A 27,741-nucleotide genomic window follows, 5' to 3' on the forward strand; every position below is an offset into this window, starting at 1 on the left:
ATGAAATGGTGATCATAGTGGCAAAAGCCACAGAGATCTCAAGAGAGGGCTGAAGGCACATGCCGACTGTGGTCATCAGAGCCCAGTGGGGATGCCGGCGCAGGTGGGGACAGAAGTGAATAGAACACAGGCCTCTAGCTGGGCCTCCTGACCTGTTTTCTACACCAGTAAACTAAAGGTGCCAACTGTCTGGAGCCCAATCTCAGTTTCTGGCTTTGTGATGAGGGTCCACATGAATGCTAGCGTGACTGGCCCCTGGACAGGCGTTATGGATTGCATGTTTATGTCCCCTGGGCCGCCAAATTTATCTGTTGAAATCCTAATGCTCAGTGGGATAGCATTAGGAGGCAAGGGCTTTGGTAATTAGATCATGAGGGTGGAGGCCTCATTATGGGATTAGCACCCTTAGAAGAAGAGACAGAAGAGTTTGCTGCCTCTCTCTCTCTGCCACGTGAGGACACAAAGAGAAGACCGCTATCTACAAACCTAAGCACATTCTCCCCACACGCCAGATCTGCCAGCACCTTGACCTTGGACTGCCCAGCCTCCAGAACTGTGAGAAATGAAGGTTTGCCATTCCAGCCACCCAGTCCATGGAAGTCTGTGAATAGCAGCCTGAACTAAGACAACAGGCTTGCCAGACACGCAGTAGAATGGCTATGGTCAGAAGAGGCCATCTCCAGTCTAAATACATCCTTGCATTTTCCAGCGGGCCCAAAATTGTGGCAATGAGAATAACGTGTACATCAGAATCTAGAAGGCTTTCTTCACTTAAAGTCTGATAACGCAGGGGAGGTCAAAACTCTGAAAGACATATTTCTACCACTGCACTGCGGTTTCTTAGTAAGTGGCCCACACTCATGGCGGTCCAGAAGCTCTTGTCCTCAAACTTCTCCAACTCCTCCTTCTTGTCACTGCTCTGCATCACAAAACCACACACCAGGTAGATCGGCACAGCCCAGTAGCTCTTTTTAAATATTTTCCCTTTAGGGCCACCTGGGTAGCTCAGTGGGTTGGGCATCCAACTATTGATTTTGGCTCAGGTCATGATCTCAGGGCTGTGAGCCGGGAGTCTGCTTGAGATTCTCTCTCCCTCCCCTCAACCCCTGCTCATACACTCTCCCTCTAAAAAATACATATTTTCACTTTAGTCAACTTGGTCAATTTGGTCTGGATTACTGGACAGACAGTCCTGGAATATACCATTGCAATTTGTTGTATTTCCCCTTCTCAACAGCCTTCCTGTGTGCTAAAAATGCATTCCCAAGGCTCTGGTTTGATTCTGGTTTTGTGTTGGTCATCGAAAGTCAGACTGGTACTTCTTAAAACGGGACAGACCTTTAAAAGGTGCAGGGGAGCGAGCAAGGAAACGTGACACGGAGGCGTCTGTCAACAGAATAAAGCACACACTTTATTCACTGAGTGGTGAGTGTATAGCAGCGACACAGAGGACAGAGAGGGGAGCGGCAGGTGCCGCCTGCAACAGGAGCGCGGAGCAGGTCGGGACCGTCAGGCACGGCAGCGCGGGGCCAGCAGCCGCCCCTGCCTCTGCACACTAGTCCATGGTCTGTGGGGTGCAGACCGACACCCACTCACTTTCACGGGGGACAGGACACATCTTGTACACAGCGGTTCTTCCAAATACTCACACTCATATGTGGAAGGGAGAACTGACTGGATGTCTTCTGACGCTTGCAAGAAAATTCCATTAAACTGAACTTAAAATGAAAGGACTCCAAGAGATTTGGATTGTCAGCAACTCACAGATGCCACACACATTTATTACTGGACGGGTCTGTACACAGAACCCAAAAGAACATCAAGATTGTGGACGACTGTTTTCTCTTCCATGGGGTAAGACAGGCATATACAATCATTAAGTGGCTCACTACCTTTCTGGATGGTAGTGGGTATAGTATTGTCTTCTGCTACCTTTGGTGAATGGGCTCCGAAAGTGACTTGTGGGATCTGCACTCTCGAGAGAGACACTTTTGGGAAGAATTTTATTTCATGATAACAATTGCCAGTCCATTACACCAACCATCAGAAAATGTTGCATTTGTTTAATTTTGCTGTTTACATATACTGTTTATAAATTTCTTTCAGCTGAAATGGACCACTTCCCCCTTTCCTTTGGAGTCTGCTGTAAATTAAACTCACCCAAATAAAAACACAAAAATCCATATGCAGAGCATATCAATCACCATCTCCTCATGGCTCCCCGGGCAGTAAATGGAAAGAGCGATTTTGTGTTTTTTTTTTTTTTTTAAACCAAAGTAAATGTTTCTCTTTCATTATATATTTGCCTAGTTTCCTTAATGTACATTATCACTATAAGGTGGTGTCACAGCAAATCTTAAGCCTGAAATAATCTCTTTTTCTGAAGAGAACATTCTTCAAAAGGGAGTACTAATGAGTGAGTTGTAGGGTTTATTCGCAAACACTTGGTTTGTCAAAAGAAAATAATTTTAAAGATCAAGTCAGGTCAAGGCTGGCCTAGGAAGTGTAGATTAAACAGTCACCAGTAACATAGAAGAGGTGATTTGTAAAAACAGAGCTTGCCTCAGACGACACGGGGGCAGGGGGGTGTGTTACATGGCGTTCACGTCCTTCCACCATCTTTCCTGACAGTCAGAGAGAGGGCTCGCCTGCCCCTTCCACGCACAGAACACTAACACCAAGCTTTTTGAAAGAATTTTTAGAAAGACCTACCTAGTCAAAAGTGGTTGATTCCATTTTTTTTTTAACTTGCAAAAGCATATATATTTTATATAATCATCCGAGAAGCAATTCTTTAGAAAAAGGTGTTTGCTTTAAAGTGTAAAGAAATTAGGGGAAAGTTTTATAAATATTTCCAGCAAGACTTCTCGAAGTAGAGTTGACGGCCATCCCCAGATTGAGAGGATGAGAGCGGCAGAGGGAGTATGCACCGTACGACCCATTAACCCTGGCTTTTCTGTTTTGGGAGGTTTCAGAGAACAGGCAGTTTATCTTTAGTTACCAAAGAAGTCACATTAAGGACATTTCATAACTAACGCAAACCAAAATATAGATGCATAGCTGGTTCTACAAGTTCTCAAATGCTCTTTAGGTCTCATCTTAAACCACACGGGAAGAATAAATGGTATCCTGGCTCTTGTAGAAGAAACTATAAAGGAAGCAGTGACTTTCACGTTGTCAGAGGCCTCTTTTGCTTCATGCAGGTGTTGTGTGTTTAAACAATCACAAATAAGCCCAGTGCTCAAAAATATAGCCCTTGGGGTATGGACCAGGAAAGTTTGCCACGTGTAGAAGTCCTCCCCCAGAGTGAATAATCCTGTTCCTTGGACTGCATTAACAACTGGAATTTTTATGTGCAGTGCAGAGTGCGGTTCAAGCAGAAAACCCTGATCTCCTATACAGGGGCCTGGACATTTTGAGGACAAGCATGCTGAGTCCAGTTAAAAAAAAAAAATGGATAGGCCATCATAGTCATATATTAGATTTGGCAGTTAGGAGAACTAGGTTGCCCCATGACCCATCCCTCCAGCTGGAGCCTCCTGCTGGGAGTGGAGCCAGGGAACCCAGTCCACATTATGGTTTCCCATGACCCCTCCCCAGAGCATAGCACCTGTGCTGCTTGCAACAGGAGGCTTACTGACATTTTCTGGTAATGCTTTTTTTTTTTTTTCTTTTGCATGGTATAGTTTTAAATTAGCTAATACACTTGATATGGAAAGAAGCTTCCCATCCCCCGCCCCCAAGTTGGATGCAGAACTGAATTCAAAAGAGATGAGAAAAGTAGAGTTTTGTCGGTGGGAGCAGGTTTTGGGTTCAGATCTTTAACTATCATTGCAATTTTTCTCACACTGACATTTGCTCGGCATGTGCATGGGTCATAACTCGTTAACCAAAGACAACACTGATGGTCCTTTATGATCCCCGTAATGAACAAATTCTCTGCACCAGCCTAGCACTGGGACCCATCTGGCCATCCTCACTGTTGATTACTGGGAATGCACCATGGTCCCCACTCCTCACACTTTGCCAGAGCAAAGTAAGAACTAGGATATGCAGGCATTATACTGAGGCTGCCGCTGCCAGAGAGATCAGAGCGAAGACGGAACAGCAGAAATACTGAATTAAAGCAAGAGGCCACTGAAGGCACCGAACTGCAAGGTGCAATCTAGGGGCTTCAGCCCAAGGAGGAGCTGGTCGTCTCATGTCTGCTCCATCAGAATCATTTGCAAAATATGTTAGTAAGTTCAACACACACATCCACACACACATCCACGCGTGCACACATGCATGCTCGTATTTGTGAGAGCGGTCCTCAAACATTCAGTGTGCAGCACTGAAAGGACACGCCGTTTCCAAGCCCTTCGGGAAGAGCACAGGGGAGGCATAAAGCCCTCAGAGAGCCCATCAGAGCACCCAGGTGACAGAGTAGGTCCCAAGTTAGAGGTCTGCAGCACAGGCTCCGAAATGATTTTTACTTGCTTTTTACCATGGAGATTGGCTACTAACTAATTCGAATATTTGGTGGCAGCAGGAAGAATTTCTGACCTTTAATTAGAAGCGGCATATGAAGAGAATTCAAACAATTTCTCCTTTGGCTTTAAAACAGAGTTTAAATTCCTAGGCAGAGCCCCCAAAGCACGAGAATAAATGTGAAAACCACCCATGTGTGGAGCTGGATGGAGATACCCTCCCTTGTCCACCTCACCGCTCACTTGAGTCACGGCCAGAGGCGTCCAGGAATCACAATGGGGTCTCACATGCGAGTTTCGGTGAAATCCTAGGCTCCCCTTCGAATCTGGTGTTGCTGAATTTTCGGACTCCGGTGTGACACTCCGATGTCCAGGTACAGCCTGATCTGAGGTCTGGGCTCTTCACTGTGCTGACCTGAGCTACATGAATCACAGGGGATGCTGGCTTCTGACACGGACACCCTTCCACAGAGGATGCTGTCGTATGCGGTGTAGCGTCAACCCCAACCTCTGAGTCATGTGCACGTGTGCAAACGTCCCTCAGAAGCTGCAGCACAGCGGGACAAACATTCAAGCAGAGGTGAAATATAAAAGAACATGCAGACTCCCCAAACTACGCTGGGTGTGTTCACTTACACACACTTACACACACACACACAGTGAAGTCAACAGAGCTAGGCAAGAAGGAAAGCTGAAAAGGCCAAATGAAATCAATCTGAGGCAATATACCCTGGAGTTGCAGAGATTTCCAAGAGCAAAGCGTGCCTTTCCTTAGCCTACTACTGAAAAGACCTCAAAAAAAAAAAAATCCAAAATCCATGTGGGCTTGATCAGATTCAGAGGACACTGGATGAAAAGCAGAGGATGCAGGGTAGAAGAACTTGCACTGGCGGGACACAGAATTTTTTTTTCTTTCTTTCCTTTTTTTTTTTTTTTTTTTTTTTTTGCCAAGAGTGCTGTGGCCCTGGGACAAAAATCATCTAACAGCACACAAATGGAGATAATTTCTCCCTTTCCTTTCTTTGCAGTGGGGGCCTGCAGTGGTGGGGAGGCAGAACGAAGCGTACAATCTACTGCAGAAAAAGGATTAAGGGAGATATTCCTTTCATTCCTTTTCTTTCTCTCTCTTTTTTTTTTTTTAGTAATAGCTAAGTAATTTGCCAACCAGGTCCTAGCAAAGAGTAGAGGAAAAGGAGCTTGTTAAAAATGACCTTGGCTGCTATTCAGCCCACTCACTCAGAGCTGCCCAGTTCCCCGACTCTGATTTCTATCCTGCTGGGGCCCAGGCTGGGCTTCATGGGGCCAGTGAGGACAGGGCTGTGCAAAGTGGTGCGACCACATGGCTATGTCCCTCAGGCTCTTCCTTCTTAGCCATGGTGCTACATAATAAATATATTCCTACTTTGGAATGATTACAACTGCTTTTTTCCATGAGGCATCCTAAGGGCACTTGCTGGCTCTTACCCATATGGTCAGCACTCTGGTTAGACAATAAAGGAAATGAAAGAAGTAGCTCCTGTTGTGTACATAAGGTGATGTCAAAAGGTCACATGTGAACACTACTGTCGAGTGTGGGGAACACAGAAATTTCGACCCCGTTACTTCTTGGCAAGTGTTGCCAGTGGTTGGCCCAATATTTGGCTTATGGGTGTTTTAATCAGGTTTCCCGTTTTGTTGTTGTTGAGGGACAGTAGTTTGCAAATTCTCCAATCAAGTTTGGGCCTTAACACAACATCCTATGTGTCGCCGCCACATCAGTCTTTTTCCTAACTGCTGTCTACACAGCGGGGTGTGTGGGGGGGTGGGCTTAGAACAGTTTTGCTTTCTTCTTCATGTCGTTGCGTCTCCAAAGAGGTAACTTGTCAAATTCCTGTATGGACATTCCAAAGATTTCCCGAAACACTTCTGGGGCTAAGTGGCGCTGTGGGTGGGAGAAAGAACAGTGGTCAGTCCTGATGGCCACGTGGATGGCCTTGAGACCTGTTCTCAAGTCTACAAGTGATCCTTTTGAAGAGCAAGGCAGAATGATGGCAGAGGACTTTACCTCTGAGGCTGGTTAGCAGGCACTGGACCAACTGGCTCCTTACCTGCTTGGCCCAGGTGAGGCACCCTCCCCAGCAGACAAAAGAGCTGGCAGAGTATTAAAGATCATTGTCATATGCTCTATGGTGATAGGACATAGGCAGGTGAGTCGTTATGCTGGAGGCAACTCCACTTCAGGTCCTTGGGATGTTGAGAAGATGCAGGGAAAATGGACCAGAGCACTAAGAAAGCCAGACAGAGACTTCCAGAGTGGCATGTGGGGAGCCCTGGGGCTTCCTCCTGGCTCAGCAGCAGGAGGAGTTCTGCTGGACACCTGGTCTACCAGGAGAATGGATTCCATCTGTCATCCCTCCTAAAAAGTTCCCTTAGGATAGCAGAGCCTTTATTCTCTGCGCCAGACTGACTTCACATACAAAGGTACTGCCTTTTGTCAGGGAAAAGTAACGATTCTTTATCAGACTGGCAGCCAGAGTTTTTCTTAATTAAAATCACTCAAGTGGAAAAGTATGATCAGCCTTGCGTGTCTAAGGAGGTCTTGGGCATGTACACCCAGATAACCCTTCAGCAAGCAATGCAGAAACAGCCAAGAGGGAAACTTGTCCAGGGCAAACCTCGTTACTGAGCACTTCCTTCCCTCTCTCAATGAGCTCAACCCAGGCGCTGGGCTATCTGAAGGGGGATGGGATTACATTCTACAACGCCAGCCATGATTACGGCAACATCAGGCTTCTGCAGAAGATGACTAAATCATACTGTGTCTCCTGGCTCATCTTCTGGGTTTCATCACACATTTAGGCTGATCTCGTAAGTGTATATTATTTGGGTTTTCAATCCCGAGTTATCTTCGTTCTACCTACCATGAGAGGTTGATTCTTTTCTTTCTTTTTTTTTTTTTTTGCCTTCATGGAAACATTTCTTAGGGGAAAGTTGGGGGAAATGCACAGGTATCTGCGGTTGGGACTGGTTAGTTTACCTCCAGCCTGGTTCTGTCCACATCTCTTAGGATTTTGTTGCGCCCTCTGTTGGTCACCATCAGCATTTCATATGGAAATATCTGAGAAGCAAAGAGAAACACCTCTTCTAGAACACTGCTGTCCATTTTATTAACAAGCAGAATCTACCTAAAATCTAGTACTCCCAAGACAGAGCTTCTAAGACATTATAATTATGGTATCTGAGTGATGGGTGTTCCTCATATATCCCATGGACAGGGACCAGTTCTTATGTTTTCTCAACTCATCATGTCTCACGTAGCCCTGTGTCTTTGGAGGGCTTTGTTGAGTGAAAGAATACAAACTTATTATGTCTTGGGGGTAGAGGTAAAAATTAGAAATGATAGGAACACGATTTATATGGCCAGGGTACCTCTGCAGGGTTCAACAATCTGGTTCCACGACTGGCTCACGATTTCATGGAACCAGGCTGACCCAGAAGCAGGAGTTCTGGTGGAGGACATTGAAATAAACCCCAGTTATCGTCACTGGGGAGTACAGCCTTGGACACCTCTGGAGTTTCAGGATGGTCTGGAGCTTGGGTAACTAACCATCCCAGTTTGCCCAGGACTGTGGAGGTTCTGGAATGCTAGACTTGCAGTGCTAACACTGGGAAAGTCCTAGCCAAATGGGATATCTTGGTCACTCTTATCTCGAGTGGTTGGCAGCTGCCCCACTTAGCACTGGGCATGCCTCGTGGTGCTCAGGGCAGGGGACAAGTGAGTACTAAGCTCATAGGAGAGGTGTGCTGGTGCTTCACTATGAACACACAGTACCACACCCTGTGAGGACTTAAACCTGTTGACTCAGCGTGACAAAACCAGTGAATGTCCAGGTACTTTGTGACATGGCTTGTCTAATGTATCAGCCTGGAAGCAAGTAGGCCTCAACACTGAGAATGGTGGAAAGAGAGAAAACCAAATCTTTTCAGGATTATGCCCGGTTTGCTGTCCCCATGTGAGAGCAGAGAGAATGGCTACACTTGCCTTTGGTTCCAACATGTTGGGCATGGACACCCCTCGATCCATTCTCGTCCCAGACATGTGGCCATCTGGGAGAGTCTGCAACAGAAAAGTTGGTTTAAGGAGGAACACCCGACAGCATCGGGAGCTGTGGGGGCAACTCCGTGGCCTCCCAAAACTCCCTGTTTGGGTCTCAAATCCTCACTGTTTTGTAGATGTGTCATTTTAATCACCATACATTTTTCAAAATGAGATCCTTGCTGCATAAAAGCAGGAATACTGGGAATACTGTTCTTTCATCATCAAGTTGGGGACAGATCCTGGCTTACTAACTATTGACTAATTCCTAATTTAGGATCCATGCATGAAAGTATATGATCTATCAAAAAAGTGCCATGTCAGTGATTGTGTTATTTCACTCTTCGTTTTCTTTGCATTTTTTCCCCTTTTCTCATTCTCCACCATAATTTTATAAGGTTTAGGGTCCAGGAAAAAGGGAATGGTACTAGAGTAGCTCTTTCCTATTGGCCAAGACAGTGGGACCACAGGAAAGAGGGGAGGACCAAAAGTACTGAGCGGTTATGAATAAAAGGCAAAACTGTATTTGAGCAGGCCCTTGATGTTGGTATACTTCCACCCCAGAGCGGACTCTCTGAGGCCAGAGCAAGAGCCACCCTGACACTTAGCCTGGTTCACGCCACATCCCCAAGGCCTACAGAGCCAGCTTGATGTTGACACCAGGCATGCCTGATCCTCATGGCTCCTCACATCTATGGACTAATGAACCAGATAGATCAAACCAAATAAGGATCTTCTCAACAGAAACCCTTCCGTGGAGCAGCAACCCGTGTGTGCATTGGATAATGGTTGTTTTACTGGTGTGGCCAACTTGAGAGAGACAGTGTTCCATACCTGGTAGTCTAGAAAGGAAAGAAAAAGAAAATATCAGAAGGGAAAGTTCACAGAAAAACATGGAAATATTAATATACCATATCCTATTACAATTCCCCAGACATTCTCCAATGCACTGCGCTCCTCTCTGCGGGGGTTTCTGTACACACTACCTCCCTGCCCCCCTGAAGCCAGGAAAGGCCTGTTCCAGTTGCCATGATCAGTTAAAATACCCTTTCCTCACGGAAGCTCTCCCCGACACTCTGAAGGTATTTCTGCCTTCTCTGATTCCAGCATGCATTGTTGGAAGCTTCTCTCCCCTCACCCCAATCTGTCCCTGTTTCTCACTCAGTCATGTGCATTTTTGACAGCCTGGCTACGTCTTGCTTAGAGCACACTGTAACACCAGGTATCTCTCTCATTGAGTGCTCAGCACGTGGCAGGAGCAATGAATTCATTCTTACACACCCTGCTTCTCATGGTCTCATTTCAGTAGAGATGCTTTGTGATTTTTTACAATTTACTAATTTATTTAAATTCAATTAATTAACATATATTATTAGTTTCAGAAGTAGAAGTCAGTGATTCATTAGTCTTACATAACACCCAGTGCTCATTACATCCCGTGCCCTCCTTAATGTCCATCACCCATTTACCCCATCCCCCCACTGCCCTCCCCTCCAGCAACCCTCAGTTTGTTTCCTATGATTAAGACTCTCTTGGGTTTGTCTCCCTCTCTGATTTCATCTTTATTTTTTCCTCCCTTCCCTTATGATCCTCTGTTTTGTTTCTTAAATTCCACATATCAGTGAGATCATATGAAAATTGTCTTTCTCTGACTGACTTATTTCGCTCAGCATAATACCCTCTAATTCCATCCATATCATTGCAAATGGCAAGATTTCATTTTTTTTTTGATGGGATGGCTGAGTACTATTTCATTGTACATATTACACATTTTCTTTATCCATTCATCTGTCAGTGGACATCTGGGCTCTTTCCAGAGTTTGGCTATTGTGGACACTGCTACTATAAATGTTGGGGTGCAGGTGCCCTTTAGGATCACTACATTTGTATCTTTGGGGTAAATACCCAGTAGTGCAATTGCTGGATCGTATGGTAGCTCTATTTTCAACTGTTTGAGGAACCTCCATACTGTTTTCCAGAGGGGTTGCACCAGCTTGCATTCCCACCAACAGTGTAGGAGGGTTCCCCTTTCTCCGCATCCCCGCCAACATCTGTCATTCCCTGACTTGTTAATTTTAGCCATTCTGACTGCTGTGAGGTGGTATCTCATTGAGGTTTTGATTTGTATTTCCCTGATGCTGAGCGATGTTGAATATTTTTTCATGTGTCTGTTGGCCATTTGTATGTCTTCTTTGAAGAAATGTCTGTTCTGTCTTCTCCTCATTTCTTGATTGGATTATTTGTTCTCTGGGTGTTGAGTTTGATGAGTTCTTTATAGATTTTGGATACTAGCCTTTATCTGATTTGTCATTTGCAAATATCTTCTCCCATTCTGACTGTTGCCTTCTGGTTTTGTTGACTTTTTCCTTTGCTGTGCAAAAGCTTTTTATCTTGATAAAAGTCCCAATAGTTCGTTTTTGCCTTTGTTTCCCTTGCCACATGAGACGTGTCTAGCAGGAAGGTGCTGTGGCTGAGGTCACAGAGGTTGTTGTGTTCTCCTCTAGGATTTTGATGGATTCCTGTCTCACATATAGGTCTTTCATCCATTTTGAGTCTATTTTTGTGTATGGTGTTAAGAAAATGGTCCAGTTTCATTCTTCTGCATGTGGCTGTCCAATTTTCCCAACACCATTTGTTGAAGAGACTGTCTTTTTCCATTGGATTCTTTCCTGCTGTGTCGAAGATTAGTTGACCATAGTTCTTAGAGTTGAGGATCCATTTCTGGGTTGTCTGTTCTGTTCCATTCATCTATGTGTCTGTTTTTGTGCCAGTACATACTGTCTTGATGATTACAGTTTTGTAATAGAGCTTGAAGTCTGGAATTATGATGCCACCAGCTTTGATTTTCTTTTTCAACATTCCTTTGGCTATTCAGGGTCTTTTCTGGTTCCATACAAATTTTAGGATTATTTGTTCCAGCTCTGTGAAAAAAGTTGATGGTATTTGATAGGGATTGCATTGAATGTATAGATTGCTCTAGGTAGCACAGACATCTTAACAATATTTGTTCATCCAATCCATGAGTATGGAATGTTTTTCCGTTTGTGTCTTCCTCAATATCTTTCATGAGTGTTCTATAGTTTTCTGAGTATGGATCCTTTGCCTCTTTGGTTAGGTTTATTCCTAGGTATCTTATGGTTCTGGTGCAATTCTAAATGGGATCGACTCCCTTAATTTCTCTTTCTTCTGTCTCATTGTTAAGTGTACAGAAATGCAACTGATTTCTGTGCATTAATTTTATATCCTGAGACTTTGCTGAATTCCTGTATGAGTTCTAGCAATTTTGGGGTGGAGTCTTTGGGTTTTCCACATACAATATTATGTCATCTGCAAAGAGTGAGAGTTTGACTTCTTCTCTGCTGATGTGGATGCCTTTTATTTATTTTTGTTGTTGTTGTCTGATTGCTGAGGCTAGGACTTCTAGTACTATGTTGAACAACAGTGGTGAGAGTGGACATCCCTGTCGTGTTCCTGACCTTAGGGGAAAAGCTCTCAGTTTTTCCCCATTGAGAATGATACACGCTGTGGGTTTTTCACTGATGGCTTTTATGATATGGAGATATATTTCCTCTATCCTTACACTGTGAAGAGTTTTAATCAAGAAAGGGGATGCTATACTTTGTCAAATGCTTTTTCTGCATCTATTGAGAGGATCATATGGTTCTTGTCCTTTCTTTTATTAATGTACTGTATCACACTGATTGATTTGTGGATGTTGAACCACCCTTGCACCCCAGGAATAAATCCCACTGGGTCATGGTGAATAATCCTATTGGCTAGTTGGATCCTATTGGCTAGTATCTTGGTGATAATTTTTGCATCCATGTTCATTAGGGTCTTTGTCTGGTTTGGGGATCAAGGTGATCCTGGCCTCACAGAAAGAGTCTGGAAGTTTTCCTTCCCTTTCTATTTTTTCCAAACAGCTTCAGAAGAATAGGTATTAATTCTTCTTTAAATGTTTGGTAGAATTCTCCTGGGAAGCCATCTGGTCCTGGACTCTTGTTTGTTGGGAGATTTTTGATTACTGCTTCAATTTCCTTGCTGGTTACAGGTCTGTTCAGGTCGTCTATTTCTTCCTGGTTCAGTTTTGGTAGTTTATACATCTCTAAGAATGCATCCATTTCTTCCAGATTGCCCTAATTTGTTGGCATATAGTTGCTAATATGTTCTCATAATTGTTTGTATTTCTTCAGTGTTGGTTGTGATCTCTCCTCTTCCATTCATGATTTTATTTTTTGGGGTCCTTTCTCTTTTCTTTTTGATAAGTCTGGCCAGGGGTTTATCAATCTCATTAATTCTTTCAAAGAACCAGCTCCTAGTTTCGTTGATCTGTTCTACTGTTCTTTGGTTTCTATTTCATTGATTTCTGCTCTAATCTTTAGTAATTCTCTTCTCCTGCTGGATTTAGGTTTTATTTGCTGTTCTTTCTCCAGCTCCTTTAGGTGTAAGTTTAGGCTGTATATTTGAACCCTTGAGAAAGGCTTGTATTCCTATATACTTCCCTCTGAGGACTGCCCTTGCTGCATCCCAAAGGTTTTGAACAGTGTGTTTTCATTTTCATTTGATTCCATGAATTTTTTTTATTCTTTAATTTCCTGGTTGACGCATTCATTCTTTAGTAGGATGCCCTTTAACCTCCATGTATTTGAGTTCTTTCCAAATTTCATCTTGTGATTGAGTTCAAGTTTCAAAGCATTGTGGTCTGAAAATATGCAGGGAATGATCCCAGTCTTTTGGTACCAGTTAAGACCTGACTTGTGACCCAGTATGTGATCTATTCTGGAGAATGTTCCATGTGCACTCGAAAACAATGTGTATTCTGTTGCTTTAGGATGGAATGCTCTGAATATATCTGTGAAATCCATCTGGTCCAGTGTGTCATTCAAAGCCCTTGTTTCCTTGTTGATCTTCTGCTTAGATGATCTGTCCATTGCAGTGAGTGGGGTGTTAAAATCCCCTATTATTATTGTATTATTATCAATGTGTTTAATTGTGTTATTAGTTGGTTTATATAATTGGCTGCTCCCATTTTAGGGGCATACATATTTACAACTGTTAGATCTTCCTTTTGGATAGACTCTTTAATTATGATATACTGTCCTTCCTCATCTTTTATTATAGTTTTTGGTTTAACATCTAATTTGTTTGATATAAGGATTACTACCCCAGCTTTCTTTTGATGTCCATTAGCATGATAAATGGTTTTCCACCCCCTCACTTTCAATCTGGAGGTGTCTTTGGGTTTAAAATGAGTCTTTTGCAGACAGCATATTGAAGGGTCTTGCTTTTTTTCTAGTCTGATACACTGTGTCTTTTGATTGGGGCATTTAGCCCTTTTATATTCAGTGTAACTATTAAAAGATATGAATTTAGTGCCATTGTATTCCTTGTAAAGTCACTGTTTCTGTACATTGTCTTGTTTGTTTCTGGTCTATGTTACTTTTGGGCTCTCTCTTCACTTAAAGAATCCTCTTTAATATTTCTTGCAGGGCTGGTTTAGTGATCACAGATTCCTTTAGTTTCTGTTCGTCCTGGAAGCTTTTTTTTCTCTCTCCTATTTTGAATGACAGCCTTGCTGGATAAAGTATTCTCGGCTGCATATTTTTCTCATTTAGCACCCTGAATATATCATGCCAGTCCTTTCTGGCCTGCCAGGTCTCTGTGGATAGGTCTTCTGCTAGTCTAATGTTTCTACCCTTGTAGGTTATGGACCTACTGTCCTGAGCAGCTTTCAGGATTTTCTTTGTTTCTGAGATTTCCAAGTTTCACTGTTATATGTCATGGTGTTGACCTATTTTTATTGATTTTGAAGGGGTTCTCTGTGCTTCCTGGACTTGAATTCCTGCTTCCTTCCCCAGATTAGGGAAGTTCTCTGCTATAATTTGCTCCAATATATATTCTGCCCCCCTCTCTCCTTCCTCTTCTAAGATGCCAATTATTCCAATATTGTTTTGCTTTATGTTATCACTTATCTCTCCAATTCTCCCCTCATGATCCAGTAGTTATCTCTTTTTCTCAGATTCTTAATTCTCCTTCACTTGGTCTTCTATATTACTAATTCTCTCTTCTGCTTCATTTATCCTAGCTGTTAGAACCTCCATTTTTTATTGCATATCATTGATAGCCTTTTTTATTTCAACTTGATTAGATTTTAGTTCTGTTATTTCTCCAAAAGGGATTCTCTAGTGTCTTCTATACTTTTTCCAAACCCAGCTAGTATCTTTATAATCATTATTCTGAACTCCAGTTCTGACATCTTACTTATATCCATACTGATTAGGTCACTGGCAGTCAGTATTGCCTCTTGTTCTCTTCTCTGAGGTGAGTTTTTCTGTCTTGTCATTCTTGCAGAAAGTGGTCACTTTTCTATCTGTAGAGTTGCAGATCTTATTTTCTTAGCTCTCAGGTTGAGTTCGCAGGTGTTCAGACTGATTTGATAGCTATCTAGCTGAATTCCTGGGACCTGACAAAACTAAGGTCTCCTACTCCTCCACCATCTTGGACTATCTCCTGCTTTGAGATTTTAATGCATGCTCCACTAGCTCACAGAGGCTAGCCGTGATCTGGCTTTCAGATGTCAGACAGCATGAACCCAGTCAATGTAGATGTGACCGTGCAGTCTCATCTCAATCTCAGCCAGTCAGTCCGCAGCCCAGGCCCATGGGCCTTACCTCGCACTCCCCCACTGACGTCCCCGTAGCTGTTATACTGAGCGAAGTCTGTGGAAACAGGCTGAAACGAGAAAGAACACATCATTAGACAATCTACTCCAGAGTGATGGTTTTGGAGTCATGTGAAAAGGAAGAAAGGATTTACAAAATCCTCAGAATTCTTCCCAAGCTGAATTCCTGGACCTTCCTTATTTGTCTTCTACTACTGTGAAACCTCTTTGTCTTTTGCAGTGCACCCAATGCCAGCAGGTGCTGGGTAAGCAAGTTATCTTTTGCCAATAAATAAAAATACATTTTTCCATGCAGCTAGCCATGCAATTGCATTTGTTCTACGGTTTCTGGGGAGGGTGATAGCCATAAACGTTCTTGATCTTTTTACACAGAGATGAGGGCTCAAGTCATTACTTGTAGCTTGAGTGTGGAAATATTTGCCGCACAGTTAACTAATGTAGTCTTCCCACAAGCTGATACAGGCTATTCTTTCATCTAAAGTCAATTTCTCTTTCTCTCAATAGAAATATTTTATTTTGCCTGTAACTCAAAGTGACTCACCAGATCAGGGGAATTACAATTTTCATTATATTCTAATATTGAGATCATATTATCAGACATATTCAGATAGTATATCAGCATTTCAACCAGGACTGAAGAGGGAATCAACTCAGGAACAATTAACTGAGAAATCTTACCCGATGAAGCCCATTTTTTCCATAGCCTGGGAGAGATGAGGTTTTAGATGATAGAACATGTGAAGCTGAATGAGAAAAGGTAAAAAAAGGAAATCAGAAGTCCAATTCTTAATAGCTTCTTTTTTTTTTTTAAAGTAAACTCTACCCCCAACGTGGAGCTCAAACTCATGACCCCAAGATCAAGAGTCGCATGCTCTGCCAACTGAGCCAGCCAGGTGCCCCCAGAAGCCCAGTTCTCTAATGAAACTGGCAGTGCATCTTCTACCTTACTGAATAGAAGATACATAGAAAGATAGAAAAATAAACCCAAAAAATATTGGGCTCAAATGTTCATGAAAGGCCACCACCATATTTGGGTGATGCAGTGAGTGAGTGGAGAAGGGAGAGGTGCTTGGCACTTCTTTACCTCCAAATCCTCAATACAACCCTAACAGCACTATTATATTATTTCCATTTTACAGGAGAAGAAATAGGGGCTAACAGAAGTTAAGTATCTTGTCCAAGGTCACTCACCTTATGAATAGCTAAGCAATGATTGGAACCCAGGGCCATGTGGATGCATAAGCTCATGCTCCAATTGGTATAGTGGCAATAACTGACCTGAAAGCCAACCATGTATGTTGTCATGCTCTCCTGGCTCACCACAGTAGAGTTCCTGAGAGGCATGGGATAGGATATCCCATTAATCAACAGCATGACATCACATAAACTGTGGAGCTTTGGGGGAAGCGGACCTGGGCTTGGATTCTGGCTCCACAGCTTAACATCTTGGCATGGTATTTCATCTTTGTAAGTCTTTGTTTCTTGACTCATGTAGATACTGTACTATATATTCTTATAAAACAGAACTACAGGATGAGAAGGAACTCTAAAGATTAGTAAACCACCAATCCAAGATCAACGCCAGTGAGGCATCAAGGAGAGGTCGCAAGGCATTCCAGTTCAGCATGTGGGCTCTGTGGTTATAATGTTTCGACTCCTGAATCCTAGTTTTGCTAGTTATTAATAATGTGACATTGGGTAAGTTACTTACACTTCCTATACCTGTCTCCTGATCTACAAAATGGGAATAATATCACCTACTTCATTGGCATGTTGTGAAAATAAATGGAACAATGTCTAGCAAAAGTGCTTGCATGTAGTAAACACTAAAATCCTCCAAGGGCCCCCCCATCTCCAACATGAAGAAAATATACATTTAAGGAAGAACTACGGCATCCTAGCTAAGTTGGCAGGCAGTGTGTTTCTCATACTTCTGCTCATGTAGAACACTCTGTAGGTTCCACCAGAAATGGCCCCGCCTCTCCTGGAACAGTCCAGATGGGCTCCCTGCAGGCCGGTGGCTGGCTCTCGGCTGGGAAAATGTGGTGGGTCTGCTGCTCACCTGAGTTGATGGGAGAATCATAGCGACTGGCTGTCAGGGACGACCTCTCCCGGCTCTCCTTCTCCATCTCCTCCTTCAGTATCAACTGCCCCAGGCCTGAGTTGAGCTATCACAAAGAAAAGAAAGATGAGAGTGAAGCTCACAATTATCATCAGAATGGCAGTCTCTGTTTTAGAAGGTCCTGCAAAAAGTTCCTGACCGTGGAGTGGCTTGGATGCATTTGGTGCCAGAGGCTGGTGGTTCCTCAAGGGACAGGCCAGGTTTTGGACCTTGAACCCCTCTCAGCCAAGCATGGGCTAAGCTCCATGTCAGAAAAATGTTCTCCCTCCTTTGCCCTCCCCAACATGCCAGCAGGTGACCACAGGAGGCATGTGTGACTGTGTGGAGACTTGTGATGTGCAAAGGGGAGTTTGGGGATAGTATCCTTTAAAAAGAAATTAGACTGATTTGTTTAAAAACAAGAAAACAAGGGTAACACATGCTCATTGCACAGATTTTAGAAAATCTAGAAGGAAAGAAGACTAACCTGTAACCCACCCCTCAGAGATAACCACCATTTACATTTTGATTTATATCCGTCCAGCATTTTTGTCTGCACATATCACACAAAACTGGGATCATGCTATAAATGCAACTTTGTATCCTCTCCCTCCATATAACTAGTATCATGTGCATTTCCCATATGATTAAGTAGCTTTGGAAAATGTCATGTGAAGGGATTCATCAGTCCCTTATTGGTGGGAGAGTATATAATGTCCTGGCTCCCTCTACCCCAGGCTATAATGGACTATCCTTCTTTCGGTCTTCTGGGATGCTGTGACGGGGGTGGGGTGGGGTGGGTATAATGAGGACGTCTTGGTGGCAGTCCATTTTATCCCCTCCATCCTAGCTCAGATAGACACACAAGGTCCTACAAGTCCTCAGGAAAGCCTTGGAGAAATAATCCCAAGGGAATTCCTTCAGCAGACCCTGCACGAGGGAAGGCAGGTGTCGCACCATGTGGGTGAACAGCTTGGCTCCACCTGGTCCTTTTGACACATGCGCTGCACACACATACCCCACGCGGTCTGGCTCTCCTTGCAGAAGCTCGAACATTCCATGTCCCTCTGACCTCCAGCTTCCAGGCCATCTCTTTCTGGAACCCACTAAGTACTCAGTACCCTGCTTTCGGGTCACTAGAGGCCTGTCTTCTCTCGCCTACTGGATTTCTAGCCCTTCGAGGGCTGGGACGGCCTCTCATTCACTTGGTGGTTTGCCCATGTTATCCATCCAAAAAATCCAGATCTAGGGAACTGAACTGAAGACTGCAGCAAAGTAGTTTAAGGACAAACCTTCATTAATTGCTCTTCTTGCAGCTGCCGGCGCCTCAGAAGCTCCTCCTCATCTTCCTCTCTGCCACTAGATCTGCGTCTCATGTCGGCTCCTAATTCCACAGCAAAGACAACTTCTCACGTTAGCCCCACGGCAAGGGGATCTTATGGGACTAGTCCACCTGTGCTCAACTTGGCCAGCTGGCAAAATCAGCAGTGGTCTTCAACATTCGTGAACACCGTGAGGCAAAAAGAGTCTACCACCAATTCAGCCCTACTGGTGGGTTTTGGGTTTCAGGCCAATTCAATGTGGGATCCAGTAAGTCATGAATTTTGGCCTCCTAACAACTGATCTGCTCAATTAGGACTCCATGAGCTGTTATGATTGGGTCTAAGTCATCCCACAGGCCACTGGCCAGAGCCCTCTGTCGTATCGGGGAGGGGCGTCTAGAGTTATTCTTTGGATGTCCCTGACTGAGGTCAGCTTTCAAACAGGGAGGAACCCAAATTCATGTACATGACCATTGAACAGGTAAGACAGTCACTCTCTTGTGACAAGTTTTGCAATCTTCTAGTTTTCTCTTTTTCTGAATATTTAGACTTGTCCTCATAACGGTCACCCTATCTTCTGCCCTTAATAAATTGGTTAAGAAGCATGCTTTTATTTTTATTTTAAGAGACGAGTCTCTAATGTTTCTTTCCCTCAGTCCTTTGAAAAAAATGGTCACAAAAGAGTTTTATACTGATGGGTCAATGAATAGTGTTAAGACCCTTAAAAAGTGAGTTTAGTCCAATCTAGCAGATCGTTTATAGTTTTTAAGCTTCTGGGAAAAGGGGAGTCAGGGAGTGAAAGGGAGGAATCTGTCTGAATGGTTGTAAAATTAAGATAATTATTGTTTTCCTAAATTGCTTGGATTAATCTGGCTGTGGGAGGAAACAGGAAAGCTTGCTAATCTAATCAAAATAAACTTGAACTAATGGCCTCAGTTTTTATCATTTTGATTAATGGGCCAGAATTTTTCTTCATTTTGGAACCCAAAAAGCTTTAAACCATTTAGCGATGATGATTTTAACAACAAAATATTAATTCTACCTTTCCCCTAAATTTAGCTGTTTATGCCCCCTTGAAGCAGCAAGACTGAACTAGGAACCCCAAAGGCTCCAGGAACCGCCTGTGGGGCATAGTATGGCCGAGAAAAGCTGATGATTGATTCTTGGTTCCTAAAATCATAAATGTCACTGTGAATGCTCTCTCTTCAATCTCCACTAATAAAAACTAAAAGACACAAGTTTACAAGAATCAGATAAATCTTAAGGCAACACAATAGATAGAGTACTTGCGAATCATAAACCCAGGGAAGTAGATTTTCCTTCAAGTATTTGGATAAACATAGATTGCTTTAAAATCCACTTACATTGTTTGTGAAAGTTATTCCAGAAAATAACTTGATGAGAAAAAGCATGATGAAGAAAATGTGGAAATTTGGAAAATTGAAGGCCTTTTTTTAAAAGGTTGTCAACAGAAATGTGATGAGATAGTTATATCTTTGTAAAGCTGACTCACTCAATTTTCAGTATTAGCTTCTGAGTTTGCTAATATGACTTTTTAGGCCAAATGATTTCACAACTGACAAAACAGTAAAAACACAGGCATGGTCCTAAAGCATAGATCTGTGGTTCAAAGCAAAGAATGAAAGAGCTCAAATGTGACATTTTAGCACAGACGTCATGGAAATGATAGGTGGAAAATCAAATAGCTTCACACAAGTAGTATTTCAGAGCATCTGTGACTCTGTGTCAGCCCTTCTTAGTGATGGAGAACGTGATCTCGCAAGAAAGGTGTAAGGGCTTCTTTGTTAAGAGAATTGTAATTACAACCCAGAAGTAGTCTAAAACAAGTTTAACTGAAAGAAGTCACGCCTCTGTGGACACTCAGTAAATCCGCCCACCAGACTCTAATTAGAACAATGTTCTTGGCAGGAGGCTTTGGTTCAACGGCTTCAAGAGTTACTGATTTTGCAGTAATAACTCTTGAGAGTCCATGCCAACCATCCGTTTTAGACCAGTTCTGTCTGCCTCTTAGTGGGTTGGTTAGAGCAAGGCTCTGATGATTGGGTTTTTGTAATTTTGAAGCTTTTGCACATATATGACTACTACCTCAGTGCTTTTCTCTGCCTCTTGTCATATTTTCTTAAAAGTCTTTACAATAGGACACATTTTCTTGCATATTTGGAAAGCATTTCATTTTGCAATCTCCTACCAATTTGTCCATGGGGCTTAGCTGTAGCAGTTGCATACCTACGGCGGCAAGTGAGGGGGGACCAGGCCAGTGGTCCGTCTCAATCTTTGGTATCTCGCTGGGGTCTGGAGCCTGGGCTGCTGGGAACTTGGAAAACTTGATGATATCTTCTGAAGACTTGCTCTGGGCTGCCAAGGCAGCTGCATCTAGATGGGAATCAGGGGGAGCTTAGCTATCCGTCTGTAAGGCTATGGTGGTACAACCCACTTACAGTTTTCTTGTTTTTTGGCAAAAATTTCAACTCCAGAAAGCTGTTTATGACCAGTATCAACTGCCCAGCCACTCAGTGGTGCCTAGTGACAACTCATTTTCTTTATGTTCTGCAGGAAGCAAAACTTCATTCAATATCTGAAATGCCTTGTTCCGGACCTGGGCTGTCCAATACTAGCTCTCGTGACACATGGCTACTTAAATTTCAATTAATTAAATTAAATGAAACCAACAAATGAGTAAAATTAAACTTCCGTCCTTTGGTTGCACTAGCTACATTTTAAGTGCTGAATAGCCACCTGTGATTCATGGCTACCATACTGGAAGCACCAAAGTAGACCATTTCCATCATCACAGAAAGTTCCATCAGATAATACTCTTCAAGAGTAATTAGAAATTTGAATCAGCAATTTGAAATTAAAGAACTAAGTTAAAAACATGACATTGTCATTTGACTGTAGTTGTTAGTCAGAAGAGGGCTGGCTTTGTCTTTTTGTGTATTTGTGTTTGTTCATTTTAGCCATCATCTGTCTAGTTCATTCTAATCCTTACATATTATATATGTGTCTTGAGTCCTAGGAGATATGGCAATGGGAAAATCCACGCTCAGCTTGTAGGAATTCAACATGGCGCCTTATATATGCAAAACACTCCTTATTTTCCTCAAGGGTCTGCACATACAAGTGAGTCATCCAACTTTAAAACAACAAAAGCCAGACTAGCAAGGACCTTAGTTCACAGGGTTCTTGATGGATCTGTTTAGAGGACTCCCTGGCTTAGAGTTCCAAATCTAATCACAGAGCTGGAATAAAACAAACCAGGTTTAATGGTCAGACCCTGATTTCTGGCTAATTTCGCAGACTGGCCTGGGATGTTACTAAACATTTCAAAATAGAGTTAGAACGCTTTAAATAAAACTCTCCCCGCTCCCTGGGCTCACATATTTAAAAATCTGGAAATAATTTTTTTGAATCCTCAGCTCGAATTCCCCATTCTTGTAGCTCTGTTTCCTGAAGCGACTTGACCAAGGTCATCCTATAGACTCATAAGGGGTGAAGTCTTGGCCAAGCATGGAGTAGTGTTTCTCTGACTCTTTAACCTCATGAGAAAAAAATTAAACATTCAGCCTGGAAAACACTCCCAAGGACATCCTCTTCTTAAAGAAGGACAACATGGGTTAGCATATAAAAGACGGAGACGTTCTGCATTACAAAAAAAAAAAAAAAAAAGTGTGACTTTATTTAAATCTAAGCATTTTCCAAATGCTTCGGGGCCCAGACACCCGTTTTTTTTGGCATACCGTCTTATTCTATCCCATGGAACTGCTCTTTTGCACAATGACCTTTGGGAAGACACTCTGACTGAGCTACTCTTAATGATGACAAAGAGTCAAGTCAGAGAGCATTTCAGGAAAAAAAGCCAGTCTCTTTCAAATAAATAAGCTAACACGATCTACTCTCTTTAAATCTTAATTATCTGATTACTTTTGCTTAGAGAGGCAGGGCCTTAGAGATTTTAGTAATAAAAACAGTTCCTACATTGATAAACCAAACTCTTGGAGTCTCATTCCTAAATTTAGAAAAAAAAAAGCATGACTTCAAGCAGTACTTACGCATTAGAATTGGTGAAGTCAGTAAACATTCACATGTTAATGAGTGGGTGAGAAGACATTAAACCATAAAAAAACAAACAAAAACAATGTTAACAAACTTAAAAAAAGCAAGCACATGGTGTAAAATCTTAAAAAAGAAAAAAAAAAGAAAAGAAATCATAGTTCTAGAACCATTACAATATGTACATTGTCTTTTTTTCCCCTAGAATATTGGCCTAAATTTTTTTCCTTGCGCATTTTCAACTTTCTTTGCTTTTGATGTCATCCTAACCCTTAAGGACTCATTAACATCAACTAGATTTTTTAAAGGCAGCCTTCAAATTTCCAGGCACATTTTGTGTATGATTTTCTGAAATCACCTGAAGACAAGCATTGGCTTTCTATCCATTCACAGAGATTTACAGTACCTAATTTATAAAGACCTAAAAATGGTGGAGGGAAATGTGATTTACCTATGGTAATGTGATTTCCTGGGTTTAAAAATGCTGTATTTCCAGAAAAGGAAAACACAATTATAAATCCATGTTAGGGATTTTAGTTTGCAGGGATTTCAGAGACAAGCTGGCCTAACTCACTGGTTGTTGCCTATGAGAAAACTGAGGGACAGAGAAACTGCGTCCATGATATCACAGAACCATCGAGGGAAAGGCCTGGGACCAGGGCTGGGACTTGGAGTGTGTCCTGTCCATTCCACCGCAAGGCATAGACATCGGCATGCCCATAAGAAATTGGACAGTCGCGTTGATGTAGGCTTAGTCCAGTTAATTTTTCTAGGTAGCGGGCCTTCATGAATTTAATTAAACTAATTAGAAGCTCATCCAAATTATTATAGAGGCTGGTTAAATTATTTGATGCTAAAAAAAAAAGTGTGAATTACTGGGAGCTTCCTAATCAAGCTAAGCGTTCTCTCTCTAGGAAAACCAATCTCACAATAATTTCATCTTAGGAACCCATAAAGGCATAATACGCTGGGCGCCCCAGTTTGATTCTCAAAAGCAGCAGCAGAAAAGCCTTTCAGAGGACAGCAAAGAGTTCGGCGGGCGCTGCTACTTAAAAGCTACGCGGAGGAAAGTGGGTTTTACCATGCTGTTTGTAGATGGGTGGTTTTCGGTAAATGTTGATCCCTTGATCTGTGGAAATGAAAAGCAAAGGTGTGTGATTATGGGAACCAGTTCAGCGATGGGAAAAACAGATCAACCGAGAGGCAAACCAAACTGAAGACTCTTGAACAAAAACAACCCGGAAGGTTAACTTTTGTATTACAAAGATTGAAATTACGGGAAGAAGTTGTTCCAGGAATGAGTGAATTACTACAGACAAGTGATATGGAATCCTTTGTAATACATCTTAGGATATAGAGAGATGTAACTAATTCATGAGCCATTTATTGCAAATACGTACTTCACTAAAAGTGGGATCAAAACAGGAAGAAATGGAAGCAGTGGAGGGACGGGACTCTAGTGGTGAGGAAGACATAACCAGTTTGGGGAAGGTCCCCAAATTGCTACTGTCTAGAAATTGAGCTCGCAGTAGATACCAGGGGCTCAGTTTCTTTTCAACTAATGAGTGGAACAGTGGAAAGCAATGTAATATAATTAAGAGTAGTCTTTTAAAACATAGAAACAGTTTTTATGTGCAAGGCTTGTCTGATGTGCTGACAGAATGTTTGAGAGGATCCTAACTTGTATAGGTCAAATTTATTAAAAAAAAAAAAAAAAGGAAAAGCGATGCTGAATGTTACTCATTTATTTATACAGGACCCCATTTGATAATGCTACAGTTTTGCTTTGACTGCAGATACTCAGGAAATTTCAAAAGGTCTGTTCCCCCCCCAGTCTTGGGCACCGTATCTTGGTGGGGGCATTCTTCACGCAAAAAGGTTGCAAATGTACAACACTGATTTTCAAGGTTCAGTGAAGCTTTATTTGAAAAGGCAGTTCTATCTTAGTGGTATGAATCTCACTGAACTTTCCTCTGTTTTATTAGGTAAGTTTGGAATGCAAAAGAAAAAAACTATTACAGATTCCAAATATGTGTCCTAATAATAGGTAATTTATTAAACCACTTTCAGGAGCTTTAAAGAAACAAAACAATGTACTTCCGATGGAAAAAAAAAATATCGTGACCTCTGATAGCCAATCTTGCCCTTAAAAATTGAGTTGACCTAAACATTAAAATACTGATGGGTTCTGAGTTTTCCAGTTCTTGATGGCAAATTACTATTTGTACCGTGACAGCAAATGCTTATGACTTCAGCAAAGCTTACAGCACCAAGCCTAAATTGCAAGATATCTTTGTGGGCTAAGAAGGTAGTCAGTTGGTAATACATTGCAGAAGGACCAACCAATTGATCCAATTTTATACTTCTCTGAAAAGTCCATAGAAAGAATCTCCACGCCGGAGACAAACAGGAAAAAAAAATAAAAGTACTCTTGAGTGATGCTGTGGTTCATTCTCGAGGATGAGAAGATAAGTAGATTGTCATTGTGATAATTAGTCAATGACACCAAACCACAGAGTGATAACTTCAAAGAGCACTCATATACAGGTAAAACTGAAATCTTAGCAAAAACAAAACAAAGCAACTCAACCCTCCTTCCTTCACTCTCTGCTTCCCATCCCCCTTCAAAAAATTTTGAGAAAACTTAAACCTTCCATACAATCCTTGGCATTTCACATCCCAAACTTCTGAAAGGCCCTCTGGGTCAGATCGTGCAATTTAGGGTTTGTCGACTGTGTGCATCCCGATGAAGAGAGCGTGAGCAATGAGACGAGACAGGTAACAGGGCTACATTCTACACCGTGACAGGACACCCAGACAAAGACCGTGTCAGCTCCTACCTGGAACATGGAAATGTTTAGGGGCCTGGGCATAGGTTGGAGTGAGAGGACGACTGTCTGGCCGGTAAGGGAGAGGGGAGTTCCGGCCGCTGGACGGCTCATTGCCTCCAATGAGAAGAATGGAGAAAACAAAATAAGAGAAGGGACAGCAATAAAGAAAACAAAGCAAGCATAATAAAAATTCAAAACAAACCGGAAGGAGGTACATCCAAAAGGAGAAACAAAAGAAACAAACTCAATTCATCAACTTGGCTCACAAGGTGATAGAAGGTTTAGTTTTCCACAGGAGAGCCTAGAGTTTGCGTGGAACTGGGTTAAAAGCAGCTAGCGGTAGGAGGAGTCATTCCAATGGCATGCGGTTGAAGGCTGTGAGCGGGCAGCAAACTGATTAGATGGAAAGTACATTAAGAGTCATGGAAGGTCACTTGCTAATGATTCAGGGTCAGGTGTCAGATGATTAAATCCCAAGCATGTGAAGGGGCGGGATATGCAAGCCCAAATACAGTCACTTCCGGGCACGATGGCAGAGGCTGGAGTAGATTTCTCTGAATGGAAGGCTATGTCTGGGAGCCTGTGAGATCACCCAGTTCCTCCCCTTAGCAATGCAAAGTGCCTGCACTTGAAGCAAATGCTTCTGCTTCCTCACTGCACAATATACCCGGTAGAGTCAGAACCCTTTCTCCCAGGGACTTTGGGACCTCTCTCCACCTGCCTCTTCCAAGGCTCCACTGAGGCTCCACCCAGTCCAACAATTCCATCTGTGAAATAAATCTGGACATCTACCATGGCTGTGCACTGAGCTATGACTGAGGACAGGGAGATGAATGAGATGTCATGCCTGCCTGTGAGGGGGGTGGGTCTCAGAAGCTACCTAAGGAGACAGACTATGATATGGACATGCTTGCTCAGGCGAGGGTGCCATTAATTCTTGCAGAGAGCTAAGATGTTAGACTGAGCAGGGCATCAAGGCGTAAATATACCAGGTGGGTGGGTGGGCCGAGGGGTGAGCAGGCCTAGACTCTAGGGGGCCTGCACGTCCTGAGGAATGAAAGACCATGATGTGTAGGAACAACAGACCTGGCCACTGTGGCTGGATTGCACGGTGTTCTTGGAGGAGAGAACAGGGAAGGGGCTAGAGAAGCTAGCTGGCACTTGGCCTTGAGCACCACCAAGGCCAATGTCACTCCCTTCCAACCAGGATGAACTGAGGCCTGTGTTGGGCTGTCAGAGATCAGCTATTGCCCTAAAGTATCCTCCTACCTCATGTCTGAGAAAACATCTGCCCCAAGAATACACCAGAAGGTGTAGGGGACTATCAAAAGTTAATGAACTATAATGCGATTACTTCTGTTCCTGAGTTGTAAGACTTCTTTATATATTCTGGATACAAGTCCCTTATCAGATAGATAGATGACTTGCAAACACTTCCTCTCATTCCGTGGGTTGCCTTTCGCTATCTTGATAGTGCCCTTTGAAGCACAAAAGTTGTAAGTTTTCATAAAGTGTAATTTATCTACCAATTAATGCTAACAATGTGAAATAAATCATAGATCTTCAGAAAACAGAGCACGAGCTGATTTCTTCAAGTAAGGCAAGCTGTTCTAAATCTGGCCCACAAAGTATAAAAGATATCAATTGCTGGAGTTTTAAAATAACACGCTTACTACAGTTTTAATTTCTAGGTTAACCAGAGCATGCATCTATACTGAATGGGCAGCAAGATCTTCCAAATGAGATTTGAATTTGTTATTGACTTCAATTTAGATTCCAGGTTTTTGGTTATCGTGTTCTGAAGCTTTTCTTTTTTTCCTCAAGAGTCAGTTTCACGTCTAGCTTCCAATACATTATTATGGAGACTTTGCTATTTAAATCAGATATTAGCCTCTAAAAATTTATGATGCTTCGCCCCAAGCTGCTGATCTATTAAAAGGTTAATTTTTTTAAAAAGGTTATTTCATTTATTATCACTCTTCTAGTGAAAAATAACTAGCTCACATCTGGAAAAAATGAAAAGACACAGGTAGAGGCAAGCAGGGGAAGGAAGAACGTGGTTTACATGTAGAAGTAAATCCTGTTTTAAATCTAAGACAGAATTAGAACTAGGTCTCATTCATCTTTCTGTGCTCAGCACAGTGCCTGGCCAAGACCAGGTGCCTTATAAATGTCTGCAAATGAATGACT

At 42.6% G+C, this 27,741-nt stretch overlaps 1 protein-coding gene across 20 annotated transcripts in view; it reads right to left on the reverse strand.

Annotated features, from left to right (window-relative positions):
* Positions 1–1,743: 1,743 nt before the first annotated feature.
* Positions 1,744–27,741, reverse strand: part of ABLIM1 (actin binding LIM protein 1) — a 294,439-nt gene continuing 268,441 nt past the window's right edge. For 6 of the 20 annotated variants that reach the window (XM_027596962.2, XM_027596956.2, XM_027596953.2 and 3 more), the window contains 11 exons: positions 25,561–25,665; positions 23,802–23,849; positions 20,897–21,043; positions 18,620–18,711; positions 17,289–17,394; positions 15,905–15,969; positions 15,216–15,276; positions 9,379–9,386; positions 8,491–8,565; positions 7,486–7,566; positions 5,849–6,390 (listed from right to left, as the gene is read on the reverse strand). In XM_027596962.2, the coding sequence (XP_027452763.1) occupies positions 6,277–6,390; positions 7,486–7,566; positions 8,491–8,565; positions 9,379–9,386; positions 15,216–15,276; positions 15,905–15,969; positions 17,289–17,394; positions 18,620–18,711; positions 20,897–21,043; positions 23,802–23,849; positions 25,561–25,665 (902 nt within the window). In that variant the 3' untranslated portion in view covers positions 5,849–6,276. Of the gene's footprint in view, positions 6,391–7,485; positions 7,567–8,490; positions 8,566–9,378; positions 9,387–15,215; positions 15,277–15,904; positions 15,970–17,288; positions 17,395–18,619; positions 18,712–20,896; positions 21,044–23,801; positions 23,850–25,560; positions 25,666–27,741 lie in introns of all 20 variants that reach the window. The other 14 variants (XM_027596955.2, XM_027596964.2, XM_027596961.2 and 11 more) reach the window with 6 other exon arrangements.

The sequence above is a fragment of the Zalophus californianus genome, chromosome 15 (genome assembly GCF_009762305.2).
Source record: "Zalophus californianus isolate mZalCal1 chromosome 15, mZalCal1.pri.v2, whole genome shotgun sequence".
NCBI lineage: Eukaryota > Metazoa > Chordata > Mammalia > Carnivora > Otariidae > Zalophus > Zalophus californianus.